General features: G+C 42.8%; 1 protein-coding gene across 1 annotated transcript; it reads left to right on the plus strand.

The window, feature by feature from the left end:
- On the plus strand, positions 1-7,016 carry LOC128709967 (phospholipase D2). Its single transcript, XM_053805004.1, has 9 exons — positions 1-64; positions 2,453-2,942; positions 3,009-3,198; positions 3,267-3,449; positions 3,521-4,300; positions 4,366-5,251; positions 5,621-6,191; positions 6,265-6,505; positions 6,576-7,016. Exons 1-9 carry the CDS (start codon positions 1-3, stop codon positions 7,014-7,016), a joined length of 3,846 nt encoding a protein of 1,281 aa, XP_053660979.1.
- The last annotated feature ends 10,068 nt before the right edge of the window (positions 7,017-17,084 follow it).

Here is a 17,084-nt window from a genome sequence, read left to right on the forward strand (position 1 = left end):
ATGGATGCTAACTTCAAGCGAAAAACAATCCATCGCAGTATCTCGCTGCTGCTGCGTGATATTGGTAGGTGTAGAAGCCTTTGCCAGTATGCTCTTGACCGTGTGCAGCTTTTGCCCGCTGATAATCTCCAATGGTTGGCCAAATTCTTGCGGCACCCACCACAATCCGGTACTTTGGACGAAGTTGTGTTGTCAGTCCACTCAGCCCATTGGGTCGTGCTTCAAGGGCCCGATATCTAATCGGGATGGTATCATCAACCCAACCCGCCTGGCTGCTCCCCGTTCCCCGCAGATTCGATTGCGATACTGGCTATGTGATTGTACGCTTCACACCTACTATCAGCGTTGCTTATCATACGGCCAGATGATGTGAAGCGTTGTACTAAAAAAAACCCCCCGAAACTTCACCGTTCCACCGCCAGGGTACAACAGGTGCTACAGGTGGTGAAACAAGTGCGAAAAGGTGTGCGTGTGCGTTATACCGGATGTAATAATGTTTATACCTTCCGTATTTATGCAACGTATTCTGCCATAGACCGCCAAATTCCCGATCGGTGGACCGCTCCCGTTTCGCACTGGCAATGTGGCATGCGGAGAGCGTGTCAGAGTGTTTCGGTACGGGCGACGGGAAGTGACCGATAGGATGTGGCCGTAATCTACGATAAGATTTGAAAACCCCGACACTGAATCATTGTTCGCGATTGGCAGTGGGTCGGAATTATAACTGCGGGCTCCACCGTCCGCTGTGGGTTAGTGTGTTACGGAAATCATTCTGTAGCGATGTGAACCGATTGCAGGTTGCTACGTTTGTGCGTGTATTTTTTTTTTTTGAGAAGAAACGGAATTTACCCAACCAATGGCAGAAGAATTCGAACATCTTGTTGGTGGTAAGGATGTGCAAGAAGTAGTGCAAGTTATGCTCTGTTGTGCTCATGTGTCTGTGCTTAGCGTTACCGTTGATCACCTTACGAGGACTGATGTGGTTTGAACAGCTCTAGAGAGATAGGACTGATCAATTGAAAAAGTTTCGATTCTTGCTAGTGACAGTGTGAAGTGGTACAAGATAATAGCTATCGTGCCGTCTAGGCCAGGGGTCGGCAAAGCATGTAGCGCGTGGACCAAATCCGCGCAGGAAATGGAAAAAATCGTGCAAGAACTCACAAAGAGCACAAGATCTCGTCTCGTCAGTGGAGGATCAATCCCCTTGAAGGTGCTGGGTGGAATGCTGGGGGGTTGTGGCATGCCAATTTCTCCAGAGACCCATTGTGATATATTTTGGGGGCCTCTCTAGCTAACGGAGAAGTGTTAAAGTGATGATTTTCGGGCCCATTGTGGCATAATTCATACACTTTTCTCTACTGAACAGCTTTTTCGTGACCCCATCCCATGACGAGGTCCTAGGCGGCCATGTCTTTGATTATCTTTTTCCAACCAATTAAATATTGATATAAAAGCTTATTACAGTTGCTTTCATGCAATGTCAAGAACACATGTGGTAATGCAGGGAGTTGTGTTTTTGAGTTATTCTACGTACAAATCGTAACCTAATGTCCTTAATGTAACTGCCATTGATACCATGTGAAGGGGTTTAAGCATAGCAGAATTTAGTTCAACATCTAAACACTGAATAGCAAATTTTTGTCACATTCGGTAGTAATTCTAAGGATTTTGAGCCAAGTAACATTGCATTGAAAGACGAATAATTACTTACTTATCAAGTGGCTCGCGGTCCTGCTCTGGGACAGGAGTCATCTACGAGAAATCCCAGAGCTTTATGTAGTCCGTCGAATACTTGAGGTAGGGTGTTTGGCCCTCGGTTGTCCCTTAGACGTTTAATCTTAAATATTAAAAAGTAATGCGAGCGGTATCAATCGTTATTTGGAAAAGCACATGAATTGATACAGCTTAGTTTGCTGGTCCTTCGTCTAGACCAGAGGTCTCCAAACTACCGGCCCGTGACGCCGTTGCTAACGTTTAGAACATACGAAACTCGGTATATTCAAACGAAATTGTAATATTTTCTAACCGTTCATCTATTGATTGTTGTTTGAAAAGCATAATTTGTAGATAAAAAATGATCTCGAGCGCAATATCTGCATAAATGTTCCCGCAAATTACTTAGTAATCGGACCTCAGATACGATAGTTTCAACCAATGTGATCTTCGGGCCGAAAAGTTTGGAGATCCCTGGTCTAGACGATCAATTGATCCATCCATGAAAACACATGGCCACGCTTAATATTGTGCAAAACATCTTGGGCAACTTCGATGATTAGTTCGAGAAACCGACGTCCATTTATCACTTTTATGCCACCGATCGGGCTTATCAGAATTGACGATAACGTATCGGTACACGGTCCAATAATGGATGTTTGCGTGATTTTAAGCAAACCAAGTTCTCATCTCTTTTTCACACACGCGCCCACAAACCCTTTCTCTCTTTGTTGGATAGATCAGATGTCGCTGAGCGAAATCGGCACGTCCAATCCTGCACTAAACTGCGAAGATACCGGTACGGCAGCTGATCCCACTGCACGGCATGATCATTCCGGGTGTCGTACCGCAGACAGGAGTACATACGGTGGCAGTGGAGATGGAGGTGGCGAAGGAGCAGGAACAAACGGCGGTGGAGGAGGACACCACGATCCCAGTCTGGCCTGTTACTCGATCCGCAGCGAACCGGAAGAGTACGACGAAAATCTGGACGCACCGGACTCGGTAACCTATCTGTCGATCGGTGGCAACAATCCTGTGCTGGTGATACGCGAAAGTGATGCGGACAGTGTCAGCCCTGCATCCGAGATCCCGTACAACTTCGTGTACAATGCGCCGGTAAAGTTCGATTCGATGCGCCGCCACATTTTCATACCGGGGCTGGAGATCATTGTGGAGATCATCGACTACGAGCGTAGCCTAACGTCGCACGTGCTTAACCCTAATCTGTAAGCCTGTTCATCCACTGACAGATAGCATGGTGCCAGTTTAACAACAATTCCGTTCCCTTCCAGATACACAGTGAAGCTCACACATGGACCATTCTCGTGGACGATACAGAAGCGATACAACCATTTCAGAAATTTGCACCAGCAACTGACGACATACAGGGCATCGTTGCACATACCGTTTCCGACGAAAAGCCACAAAGAGCGAAGGGATAGCTTCCGGAATATGCATACCGTGCATCAGGCAACGGCATCGGTAGGCGGATCGGCATCTGGCAGATGGACGATGGAAACAACAAGTAATGAGTACACTTTTACTTTCAGCCTGCCATGCAGCAGAAGCTTGGCAAACCGTTGAAAAAGATCAAGAAAAGTGCACTGCCTCGCTTCCCGCTCAAGCCAGACTCACTCGTTTCGTTCGACGCCATTCCGCAGCGGATCAAACAACTCGAGGAATACCTGTACAATCTGCTTAACATCTCACTGTATCGGAACTTCCACGGAACGGTAAGAGTCGCCGCGGTGCTGTAATGAATTACAATCGAGCCTTAACAATGGGCGTTTCCTTGCGTTCGCAGATCAACTTCCTGGAAGTGTCACACATTTCGTTCATATCCGCACTGGGTGAGAAGGGAAAGGAGGGCCCAATCAAGAAGCGCACCGGATCGACACGCCCCGGCCAGTCCGGTTGCAATTTCTGCGGGTGTCTTGCCGGTGGATGTTGCGTGCGGTGCAGCTACTTCTGTACGGATGTGCTCTGGAGCAAGTGGCGGAATCGGTGGTTCTTCGTGAAGGAAACCTGCTTCGGGTACTACCGGCCAAAGGACGGTGTGCTGCGATGTGTCGTCCTGTTCGACCAGGGCTTCGACATCTCGTCCGGGATGTATAGTACGGGCATGCGCAATGGGTTGCAGATAGCAACGAATTCGCGGTATCTCGTCATCAAGTACCCGACGCGTCGTATGGCGAAAGAGTGGATGACCCATATGAAGCGGGTGGTCAACGAAAGTGCACGCGATTTCACGCTCCCGAACCCGCACCAATCGTTTGCACCATCCCGACCGGGTGTTCAAGCGGGGTGGTTCGTGGACGGTGCGGGATACATGAGCGCTGTGGCCGATGCGTTGGAAGGTGCGACGGAAGAAATTTTCATCACCGACTGGATGCTCAGCCCGGAGATCTACATGAAACGGCCGGCGATCGATGGTGATTACTGGCGGTTGGATAAGATTTTGAAGCGCAAGGCAGAGCAAGGCATCAAGATCTTTGTGTTGCTGTTTAAGGAGTTGGACTTTGCGCTAGGCATCAACAGCTACTACAGCAAGGCGAAGCTGGTGGAACAGCATGAAAACATAAAGGTAAGGTTGTTTATATGATTTGTGAAAGTAGTAGTTATGCTCAGCGTCCATTTCTCTAACCATAGGTGCTTCGACATCCGGATCACGCCCGGGCTGGCATACTGTTTTGGGCCCATCACGAGAAGTTGGTCATCGTCGATCAAACGTACGCGTTTGTGGGTGGGATTGATTTGTGTTACGGACGCTGGGATGACTACCAACACCGACTGACCGATCTGGGAAGCATTTCCTCGTCGACGAATAGCTCCGCCAACAACACCACTACCCGCAAACCCTCGACGGTGGTCGAGCTGGACGAGAATGGGTCCGTGGCGAATTTGCTCAAGTCTAGCAAAAACATTGCCATTGCAACGGCAGTGGACCGTCAGGTGCCAACGCCCGTCGCAGTAAAGCGTACCGATTCTTCCACCACCAAATCCGCCAAAGATGGCACACCGAACGGTAAGCAGAAGCTCGCACAAAACAACCCGGAAGCACCGGCCGGGATGGGTGAACCACCGGACAAGCTGCTACAGGCAGCTGCTCAAGCACTGGGCGACCAGCAGCTGCCGGCGGAGGAGAGGGATGAACTGCCGGAAAACATTAAACAGAACACGCCGGAAATGGAGCGCCGAAACATTATGGGTATGATCAAGGATATGGGCCGGGATCTAAAGAACCGTATCACTCTGTCGGAACATCCAGAACATTCGCACGGGACGGAGGTGTTTGCGGCGGGCGGTGGTCCAAAGAGTAACATCGGCAGTCCGGTGTATCTTTCCGAGGAGGAGCGTCGCAAGAAGCAACTCTACGGGGGCGATAAGAGTGCGATCGCACAAGATGTGGCCAGCCCGCAACCCTTCAAAAATGCGCCCATCTTTGAGCTGGACGGACAGGCAAAGCTGTGGATTGGCAAAGACTACATTAATTTCATCGTTAAAGACTTTACAAACCTTGACATGCCGTATGTGGGTAAGTGTTTCCGTGTGGCTGTAAAGATGTCTGTGAGCAATGAGCAGTGATAGTCCAAATATGAAGTTTATGTCCTTGAAGCTTAAGCCTTCTGTGATATGATGTGGTTGTGAAGATGAATAGTTGTAAACCTCAATTGCCATGTGAAACTTCAAACTTTGTGAAGATCCTCCAATACCCAAGGAATATGTGTACTTAAAAGGTGCCGAAATCCAGAACAAATTGAAACTTGATCTAGATATTTATCATCTTCTGAGTCTGGGACTTGTGATCTTTGGATGTTTTTGACGTAAACGGATTCAGTTTGAATTCAGTAGAATGTGGTTTAAAAGCCTCCCCTTTTCTAATGGTCATCCCCTATCCCGGCAGATTTGGTCGATCGTTCGACGACAGTGCGAATGCCATGGCACGATGTAGCAACTGTCGTGCTGGGACAAGCGGCCCGGGACGCTGCCCGCCATTTCATCGAACGGTGGAACGCGGTCAAGCTGGAAAAGTGTCGCGAAAATGCCAACTACCCGTACCTGCTGCCAAAGAGCTACAATGACATCCGCGTGGACAGTAAGTTCCTGAACGTGCCGCTGCATCACGTCACCTGCCAGCTGTTGCGCAGTGCGTCCAGCTGGAACTGTGGCTTCATCGAACCGGACTACGTGGAACAGAGCATCCACGAGGCGTACGTGCAAACGATTTCCAAGGCACAGCATTACATCTACATCGAGAACCAGTTCTTCATTAGCATGGAGCTGGGGAACAGCGTGGTGAAGAACCAAATATCCGAGTATCTGTTTAAGCGGATCGTGCGTGCGCACCGCGAGAAGAAAGTGTTTCGGGTGTACGTCGTGATGCCACTGTTGCCAGGATTCGAAGGAGACGTCGGCGGATCGTCGGGAATCTCGTTGCGAGCGATTACCCACTGGAACTATGCGTCTATTTCGAGGTATGTCTGCAACACCCACATAATATCCCAGCCATCGATCGACTAACGGGTGCATATTTTTTATACTCCGAAGGGGCAAATCGTCACTTCTCGAACGGTTACGAGCGGCCGGCATACAGAAACCGTGTGACTACATATCGTTCCACAGCCTGCGGACAAACTCCACGCTGAATGGGGTGCCGGTGACTGAGTTAATTTATGTGCATTCTAAGCTGCTGATTGCCGACGACAAGGTTGTGATCTGTGGGTCTGCCAACATCAACGATCGTTCGCTGCTGGGCAAGCGAGACTCGGAAGTTTGTGTTATGATAACGGTACGAAATGTCCTGATGTAACGTACAATTAATATGGCCCAGAGCTTAATCCCTTCCCTCTCATTTGCAGGACGAATCATTCGAAGAGGGTCGTATGAATGGTGAATCGTACCCCTGTGGTGTCTATGCGGGGAAGCTGCGAAAGTTCCTGTTCCGCGAGCATCTCGGTCTGTTGGAACCGGACCCGAAACGGGAACCGATCGACGTTACGGATCCGGTGATACACTCGTTCTGGAATGACGTCTGGCGACGGACGTCCCGCCGCAACACGCTCATCTACGACGAAGTGTTCCGTTGCATCCCGTCCGATAATGTGCAATCGTTCGCCATGATGAAACGGTTTCTGGAGGATAAAAGTTTGCTCCAGTCGAACCCGGACGGCATTCAGCAGGCCGTTGCACGCATCGAGGGCAATGTAGTAGATTTACCGCTGAAATTTCTCAGCAACGAGGTACTTACTCCACCCAACACAAGCAAAGAAGGTATCATGCCGACCTACATGTGGACCTAAGCAAGGCTGTAACTGTCCATTCCTTAGCACCGGCATGCCGTTTTTTTTTTTATTTTCATTCAATGGATGGTGTCACGCTTTAATCTTTACCTGTTACGTGTTTGTAATGTGTGTGTGTGTGTTTTTTGTTGTATTATCAATATTTATTTGCTCTCGTGTAACGTGTAACAACCTATGTGAACAAAGGGAACTTTTATAACGAAACATTGAACCTGGTTGAAGTAGTGCACTTTTGTGTAAGCAGGATGTCCTCGTCGCGTTTATTTTGTATCTACCTGTAAGCGTGTATTCTGCCGTGGAACTGCAGTATACACATTAAATGTTGTTTTAGTTTTTCTTTTTTAAAATTATTTCTGGTCTTTCTCGTACCTTTCTTGTACACGGTTTAAGTGCAATTAGGGACCGTATTCCAACAGGATGCCAAAAGCAGGCTGAATAGAGAGATTAACACAGTTTGTCAAGATTGTATAGAAGTACCGGAGGTTTTTTTATACAGAAAATAAAACATTCACATTTTACTTAAATTCAAGCAGGAAGTGTTTTTTTGTATCGGTATTGCTCAGATGGATGATTTCTGCATCATCTAAAGATTTGAAAGAAAATTTATAAAAGCATTACATGTGGACATGGACATGGAGGCAGTTGTTCAGAAGAATTTTGGAACCCGCATATGTGGAAGGACAATGGAGAACCCACTACAACGACAAGCTCTACGTGTAGTACGACGAACACCATGCTCTGATGGGCTGGTCACGTCATTAGAATGACAGAGGATTACCCAGCTCGTACAGTCCTTGTATAGGTATAACCAAATTGAGTTGGGGCGATGACGTAGATGTGTTCGCTAGCTATTAGATTAGTAGACAACGGTGCTCCACTGTGACCTGTTTAGAGAGCTCGCGCAGCAGCCCAATACCACGAAGCGGTTGTTACGGTGATAAAGAAAAAGAAGCTGCACAGATCGTAACATAAATCCCGCCAAAAAAATATCCCACATTGCATTTCAAACGGAAATTATCGTTGCTAGCGCCCTCTTCATGTGAAAATGACAAGCTGCTAAGCCTATTACTGCCATCTGTTGACGTTTTCGTAGCTCACGGTTGGAGTTCGTTGATTGCCGGCACGCACACGAAAGCAACTTCACTTTTCGCTGCAGACATTTTTTTTCGTCTCTCTTTCGCACTCTCAATTATGATGTTACCAAAGGGAAAGGGCTTTCAGGGGGGTCTCGCATATGCACGGCTGATTGTGGTATTGTGTCTTTCTTTTCCGTTTGCACTTATATTTTTTTATATTTTCACTAAACTTTTTAACTTCTTACATTTTCTTGAGATTATTATTTTTTAAAGCAATTACTACTTTACGTTCAGGTTTAACGTTTGATGAACGACGTTGATGAAGTACATAAGTAATTTACGGTAGTCTTTGTCTTATGTAATTTTGTTCTTGTCATTAGGTTTAGCTTTATATAAGCGTACTTTGTTGAGCCTTTGAAGGCAGATTAATGTAAATAAATTAAACATTAAACATTCATATCTCCATTTTATATTAGCCAAAATAAAATAAAATGAAGACGATATCAATCAAAATAATAATAAGATCTATGCGGTTGTGGAATTTTAAAACAAGGTTGCTTACCATCAATCTGGAGAGAAATTGTCAAATAAACGTAAAAAAATCAAGGAGAATAGTTATTCATATTCACCTTTAAGATACGCCAGGCTTACGCGTGTAAAGATGATCAAAATCTGTAGGTCCCTTCAGGAAATAAAATTGAGAAGGAAAAATGGTGTACAGGACGGTGTTTAATTAGAAGCAAACATTAATATCGACTTACCCAACTTTATGTCCAGAGAAATGAAACAAAAAAAACAGGTCTACAAACAGTAAAAGAAATAAACTGTAGCGACAAAATTACAAGTCTGTAGATACATTTAAAAATAAAAAAGACTTTCGCTACACTTTGATCTTAGCCTTTAGGCCGAGAAGCGATTATTTATTTATTTTTATTTTTAAATGTATTTACAAGTCTGTAGATACATTTAAAAATAAAAAAGACTTTCGCGCTGAGGCGGCCCGGTGGCATGATGGTAGCAGCGCCGGTCTTCACACGAACGGACTGGACCAAAATCCCATCCGGGCCAACCCCCCGTAGCAAGGACTGACTATCCGGCTACGTGGTAAAATAAGTCGATACGGCCAGGCCGTTCTAACGAAAAAAAAAAAAAAAAAAAAGACTTTCGCTGAGCATATGCTAACATTACTGCAATATCACACAGCACCGATCAGATTCATGTGTGCGCAGACACATCGCAAAAAATGAATGAAGTGATGAAGGGCTATTTACGGGATCAACAAAAACAACAAATACAGAAGACGACAACAAAAACTGGCCCACGAAAACGAATGCCCCGAAATTCGAACCAAGGCAAAGGTTAATGTTTTTTTCCTCCCCATCATTTTTCCCGGCACCGCGTTTTCGCCCGTTCACTTCTGCCTCTTTCATAGATCTTTCTGTTTTTTTTGGCAACGATGATGTCCAAAAATTGTGCAGCGGACAACGAGCGGTGCGGAGCGATAAGTGGGCAATTTTTTTTTCACGGTCAGCTTACCGGTATTGATCGGGTTCTCCCCCACGGGTAGAGGTAGGCAGGGTCGAGGTGCAGGTGTAGCAGCCGTTCATCAGTTTGTTGGCCCCGTTGGCCCGGTGCCCAACAGCAAAACACCGAACCAAAACAAACGCGGATCGGTTGGCGGTGTTGCGGTTGCTAGTGGCGTGGAGCATGTTTCGCGCATTATGTCAGCAGCCGCGACAACCAGACAAAGGCCACCAGACAGACGCACACCCTGGTTGAAGGGTGGGGTGTGTGGCGCTTTGCGTTTTGGCTGTTGTTTTGCGCTTTGTGTTTGAGGGGGGCGGTTTCGCACGGAAAGAGCAAACGAAGGAAAGGTAAAATCGTCAAAAAATCAAAAGCTCAACCCAAAGCGACCGAATTTGCATTTTTGTGTGGTGAGCGATGTTGGCTTATTATTATGCACTCGTTGCAGTTTACGAATGAAGCGGTGGAATTTACGATTAACAGTAGTGGAGTAGGGGAGGAAAGGAAATAAGGTGCGGAAAAGCGAAAAGCTAGAGATAATAACGAAGTGGAAAAATTGGGTGAGTTCTGAAATAATGTTTTTAATTGATTCTAAATAAATTATAAGTTGTAGTAAAAGTAGCATTAAGCCATTCGAAGAATAAATAATCAATAGTTTAAGAAACATTACAGACTTTTGTTAATGCATTTTTGCATTCGTTTAGAAAATCGTTTTACTCTTACATCGATGATAACATGCGAAACACAAATAATTTTAATTTAATATTAACAATTTTAAGTTTGTTACGATTTTCAGTTGCTTTAGATGCATTTGAAGCGCGTAGCATCGAAAAATTAGCATTTTTTCTCTGTTTTAATTTTATTCTTGCACATGTTGTAGGTGTTGTACTAACACTGTTAATGCATATTTTGAATGGTTTTGCTATGAGTATTGTATGAAAAAAAAAATGAAAAAGCTATAAAATAAGCTATAGAAAAAGCTATAAAATAAGCTATAAAATAAAATAAGCAAAAAAGAAATAACCAAAACATATGAAACTTCGCTTTAGAATTGCATACTAGGAGTTACCACACTGTAACAAAAATGGTAAAAAAGCGTGTTTATATTAGCTTTAACGCTTTTAAGTTAGTGAACGCTTTTGACGATTTCTAAATTGGGAATACGCACCCCAAAATAACGATTTTTCGTTACGATTTTTCGTTTTATAGTTATGCTACATGGAGCGTTTTTTTACCTTGCTAAAAATTACGTAGAAGTGTGCGCAAAAATATGTGCCGCTCATGAAAAGATGCATTTTTGATAACTTTGCACAACATCATTTTTACTTTTCTCTCCAATTGCTGTATCTTCTTTTTTTGTTATCTAAAAAAATTTATAGTTCTGTTTCGCACTGTAATAAATTGATAAAATGCACTAATAAAATCCCAGAAGTACTGTTAAGCAGTTGTACGTAAGTAAATATAGCTGTTTTTAAAAAATAATATAAAATAAAAGAGGAATCCCATGAGATGAAAAACATAACTTAACATAACATAACAGTCATAACAAACATAACAGTCTAAAAGAGAAATAAAAAATATAAACCATATTACCAACTAACTGTGAAAGAGAAAATTAGCAAAACCTTATAGAAAGTAAGTAAACACGAGTGTATACGTAAGTTTGCCTATTCATCTCTCATTCAGCTAGAAAGATCAGTTTGTTGTATTCATTTGTGAAATAGATAAATCTAATTTAACACATTTTAATAATAATAATAAAAATCTTGTTTTGTTTTACTGTAATTAAACGATTTCATTACTTTATCAAGTTATAAGTTGTATATAAATAAGGTTATAAGATAAGTTATACGATATCAAGTGCTTTTATATGTTTTATCTTTTATGTGTTTGTTTTCCCGTTTTTTTATTTAAGACGGTTACAATTACAGCATGCTTTTCCGTCGTGTCAATTTTCATAACCATTAATATGTTTTCTAGTATATTCTATTTAGCATCTGGTTTGTGTTTAACTCTATTATAGGTACCATTTCTCGCCCCTTCATTTAGATTTGATAACCTTAATTCCCATGACACCAACTTACTTTCTAACGATGTAACGACCATCACAGGACACGTGCACCGGCACGTTGAAGTGGCTTTCGCATTCTAATCGCACGGTGCGGTGAGCTTTTCCGTGCTGCTGCAAACTCGCCTTCTTTCTCTCGTTCCTTTTCAAGCGTTGATGGTAAGGAGTAACAGCAGAGCGCGCCAGTTCAGTAGCCCAGACAGAATCCATTTGGGTGAAATTTTATTAGTTTACTCACCTTTCATGCTCGAACGCTGTTTCCTGACACTGTCGCGAGGTGGCGTTCTGGCTGGTTTTATTTTGCTCTGTCCAATGCCATCCTGTTTCACAATCGTCGATGCAAAAAAAAAGGGCTAAAAGTGTGCACCGTGCTAGGCAAACATTGTTTTTGTAGTGTATCAGAAACGAAAAAAACGGGAACACAAAACTGATGTGGCTAGACGGTTTGAATGGCGTTAAATCTAGAATCTTTATCGGTAAACATTGACTTAGATTACCGCGCTGTGAAGTGTTGGGATCGAAGTGAATTACGACACTGTAAGGTAGGCAAGCTACAGCTCAACGATGGTAGAGAAACCCAAATTTGAACCCAGTTTGGAGGTAAAGTGCTGAAGCGGTTGGTTAATTAATTTTATCTCGAAATTACATCGTTCGGTACACGGATTAGAAGGGAATATTAAATGAATTCATACAGAAAGCAGTGATAAAGTCAGAATAATTTAGTATTTTCCTTACATTGAAACACACATTAGCACAGAGAGCCACTAAAATATTTATTGGTTTAATTTTTTGGAGCTTATAAGTTTTTTATTTATTTATTTTGACTCTTATTAAGGTAATTAGATTTTAATTTATTTATTATTGATTTTTCTGCCTTCCTCGTTATTATAGCCAGTTTCACTATACATTTAATTAAACGTCAATTGTTTTTTTATTTAATGTATTACGCACTATGCTGTATTGTTTAGCCAAATCTCGGCTGAGGTTAAGAATAATTTAATTCATTAGCGGAGATTTCTTGCTGCAAAATGGCCTTATTCCGGGCTAGTTTATGGTGCCTCAGGATCCAGTTGTTCATTGGTTGTCATCTCGCTGGGGTTTCATTCTGGAATCTTTTACATTTCGTGTCTGTTGTGCCTCGATGCGCAGCACGTGTAACAATACTCACGTAAATATGAGCAGGCGATACAACACTTACTACTTGGGAGTCTAGGTAGAAGGAAAGATAGACATTTACACGTCTTAAACAGTAGTATTCTCTGACGAATTTGAAAATGATATTGATGTACGGCAGGTCCCTTGTCATCAGAATGTCCATTATTGGAACATTCGGTTCACTGTTGCTTGGCATCGGCGAATAGACTTCAGTTGTTATCTACATTGTTATCTACACAATAAACTTAAATAAAATATAACAAAACAAAGACATAAACTTCTTAAAACATATTACATATTTGAAGAAGCCAGGTTAGCTGCCCAATTTGAAAGTATTTAAATAGTTTTAGTTCACCGATTAATCATATGATCCGATCGTTCTCCACTCGTGTTTGCGAATGTTACAGTCGGAGCTGGACTCTTTTCAAGTTGAGCTGGAATGTGTTGAGTTATGCAGATTGAGAGCAGTCTTTCCTCGAGTTACGCGAATAATGCGTGCCAGAGAAATTCGCGCAACTCGAATTTTCACGTAAGTCGATTTCTCTTTATAATATCATAAACATTTAGTATTCAGGGATTCAATACTTCTTTTCACGTTACGAAGTACATTCATAATTGATATTTCTAGGTTCATTTTGACAATTAGAGTAAATTCATACCAAAACTGATTTTTAAAATAGTAATATGTATCGTATTTTTGGGAAAATTTGAAATTTGAAAAAGTTCATTTCAGCATACAAAATTACACGAACTGTCAAAATTGCGAGCTTCGCGCGTCTCGAATTCGGGAAAGAATTTGTATAAAGATCAACTTAACAATTATTCTCTAATGAAAAGGTTTAAGAAAGGTAAAGAGATTTTCCTCTACAAAAATTGAATTCATATGGAAAATATTCCTCAAAATGGTTCCAACTTTACCACTTGTTCGCGAAAACCCTGTCTTGCAGGGCAAGCGAGAACCCGGAAAGTATAAATTACGATCAACACGCTAAAAAGAATATCAATCGTCGAACTAAAATAAATACTAAACCATTTAGGACAAATGTTCCATTCCCAATGTATCATTTTGTTTGTTTGCTTCTTATCACCGTGATGGAAAATTGTTCACATCTCGAACAAACCGAACAAAAAACATCGCCTCGAAAGCGATAGGATGCGCATTAGTACAATGATGCTTTTTTGGCTCTCCCTGACACACAACCCCCCCGAACTATATTTATGCTGGCCACGTTCCCGTTTTATGTCTCCCCATCCATCCGGCCACATCCTCGTGCCGTGTGCTGTGTGCTTTGGTTGTGGCGGCATGTTTTCGCTTTCGTGCGTGACGCTAGGCGGACACGGCACGACATGCATACATATGTTGCACTCGCACTGCGACCCGCGTATAGCCCAATCGCATTTCGTTGTCCGCTATTCCCGGTTCCGGGCCAACCACGTCGCTCGGTCACTGACTTTAAGTGGGCCCGGAGAGCCCGCGTGAACCTTTTTTTTCGCAACACTTCCTTTGGTGTTCTTTGGATTAGTTGTTGTCAGATGTAGTAAACCATCTGAGTGAATGTGTTCTGTTGGGTCGCATACGGTGGTGTCTTCCTCTTGGCTCTTGGTGGCGGAGGACGTTAATGCAGGATATGAGGTAACTTATTGTGTTGCGGCAGATGCTTGGCAAACAGCAAGTACGTGGTTGGGTTTCAGAAAAGAAAGGGAATTAAATAAGATAATTAGATAAGCGTTGATTATTTACAAAGTATATTCTGAATGGTTCTGGAAGTGGACCGCATCGATGTTTACTTCCGTTTAATGGGAATGGATGAGTAGAAGAAGCTATTCAAACACATTTTTTTAGCTTGGTAGAAGAACATTTTAATGGAGAAATGGATCCTTTTTTCGTGATTTTTAGTGGTAGCTACCCGTCAATTCCTTAACGATTCTCGAGCGACGTTACCGCAGTGTCCGCAGTGTCCGATTTGATGCCACCTCCGCGGGCTCGATTCTGTCAAGAGAAGACACTCCACATGCCATGCTGTTTTCATTTCCCTTTTCCATAATGGGGCAGATCATACTCTAAGTTAGAAAGGTTAAGCTTTAAGCCTGTATCTGCCAAATAATCCAGGTACCGGGCTGTATCATTCTGTACAGAATCGTAAAGGACATCGCATTTTGACATAAAGAATGACACAAGGGATCATTTTTGTAAACTACAATTTGTGAAAAATGGATCAACGTTTAGAAATTTAATTTTACATATATATCGACGTCGCTTTCCTTCCATCTATGCCCATTCTCGCCTCCAATCGCCATTCCTACTCGGGTCAGGTGGTACGGTCGAAACGATCATTTTCTAAAGACGCTGTCGGGTTTTGATGGAGTCCTACAACTTGTTCGAATTCAACATTCCTGTATCCCATTTTCGATTTCTTCTACGTGACCATCTTGATTCCTCTTCATCCGTTTCCTTGGCCATCTTGTTTTAGTGTATAAGTATCCACATTAATTAGCCCTAGAAGCATGTCATACTTTGTGAAGCATATGAATAATTAGATGGGTAGATTCAATATTTATTTATTTAAAACAATTATAAGGGCTCTTAGCTGTATTATCAGTCATATATTGACTGCGAAGAGTACGAATTCCTCAAGGCATCCCTTCTTTTCTATTGCCTCGTCCCACGCATGCTCGATTAAATAAATGAATAACTAAATAAAAAAACTATTTTTAAACAAACAAAATAAATAACCTAGTACTGTGCTTCATTAATCTTTTAAAAAGAGTCATTCAAACGATTCTTCAGTACGGAATCATACGTTTCAGAAATCGATTATCTCTTCAATTTGTTTTATTACTCTACCTTTTTATCGGTACAACAACCTCCAGAGGTCTCTGGCTTGCTGGCTTAACTCGAATTTATTTACTTGTGACTGGATAGTCAGTCCTGCGTACGAAGGATCGGTCTGGAAAGGATTTTGGACCGGTGCTTTTGTGCGTAGACGGGCGCTGCTTTTTTACTTTAAGATAAACAACGCTTTCTTCAAAAGAGGCCTGAATTTAAAATCGTATGGTTTCGTCTTCACATACGTAAAGCACCTAAGCACAGTTGCAAGCCAAAGTTATCATCAGAATGGTAGAATCAGTAGTAGTAAGTATTATAAAGGCAAGTTTAATGTTTAATGCTTATTAAATAATTCGTCCACCGAGAACGGTTTAACGAGGATCTTATAGAACTTTAACGAGGAACTTACAATAAACGCAAAGAACTTTTAAATTGGGACATAGACATCGTAAAATCGAACTGACACGAACATTGATTGAATCGCCTAATCATGGCTTTAAGTGGGGCGTTAGTACCGTATACTGTGTTAGCGCGAGGTTCGTGCAACATTTGTCGGTGTTTAGATACCGATCGTGGGACAGCAAACGAAATGCAACATACTAGCGACGGATCATCTATGGTTCCTAGTAGCAGTCCAGCGATAAAGATAACCTGAGCTCTATTGCGCCTGACTTCTAATGTTTCTATGCTTAGAAGAAGACAACGCTGTTTGTAGGGTGGTATCAATAATCCGTCTGCCCAACCTAGCTTTAACAAGTAAAAGCTAAAGATTCTACTTTGGTAAAGATTATGCGCTAAAAACTTCGAGATTTGTAATGAAAGGATGTAATGAACATTCCACATGCATTAAACAGCGCACTTTATAAGACCAGTGGAAACCCCCAAATCTTATTCTCCCAAATCATGCAGCACGTCCCACATGAATGAAAGAATTTCCTGTTTCTCCTGTTACTCGTCTACTTTTTTTAGCAATGATTTTGAATGCTTATTTTCTGCTTCATACAACATAAATTCCCACTTGCTCATTATCCTTTGTTTATACCCAACAGTGCCTCTATTGTGTTTCGGCCGGGTCCTCTCGAACGCAGACGTCTCCATGGGCGTTTAGCGATTTTACACCGGAACGTGTGTCGTTTCCGGATCCTACACATGGAGGGGCAGAGATAAAATAGCGCAAAAGAAAGGAAATTGATTGCAGTTTCGTTGATCGGTTCTAAGAATGAAAGCCATAAATGCAAAAAAAACGTCGATTTTCCGCACGCCCTTACGGTCAAAACTCTTCACAGGAATTCCGATCGGAAGCTAGAAATCAATGAATCATGGACCGCGTTAACCCGTGCCGACTTTTCCGCCCCCAAGCTTAGGGCCACAGTCGCGGTTCGGTCAGTGTGGCTCGCTCAAAGACGAGATGAAGACAT

This window comes from Anopheles marshallii, chromosome 2 (assembly GCF_943734725.1).
Source record: "Anopheles marshallii chromosome 2, idAnoMarsDA_429_01, whole genome shotgun sequence".
Lineage (NCBI taxonomy): Eukaryota > Metazoa > Arthropoda > Insecta > Diptera > Culicidae > Anopheles > Anopheles marshallii.

What these genes read in the sequence shown, in the direction of transcription:
- LOC128709967 (XM_053805004.1), top strand. Translation starts at nt 1, where the DNA reads ATGGATGCTAACTTCAAGCGAAAAACAATCCATCGCAGTATCTCGCTG. An exon ending in AACTATGCGTCTATTTCGAG is followed by an intron (nt 6,192 to 6,264) that starts GTATGTCTGCAA and finishes TATACTCCGAAG; the next exon opens with GGGCAAATCGTCACTTCTCG. An exon ending in AAGTTTGTGTTATGATAACG is followed by an intron (nt 6,506 to 6,575) that starts GTACGAAATGTC and finishes TCTCATTTGCAG; the next exon opens with GACGAATCATTCGAAGAGGG.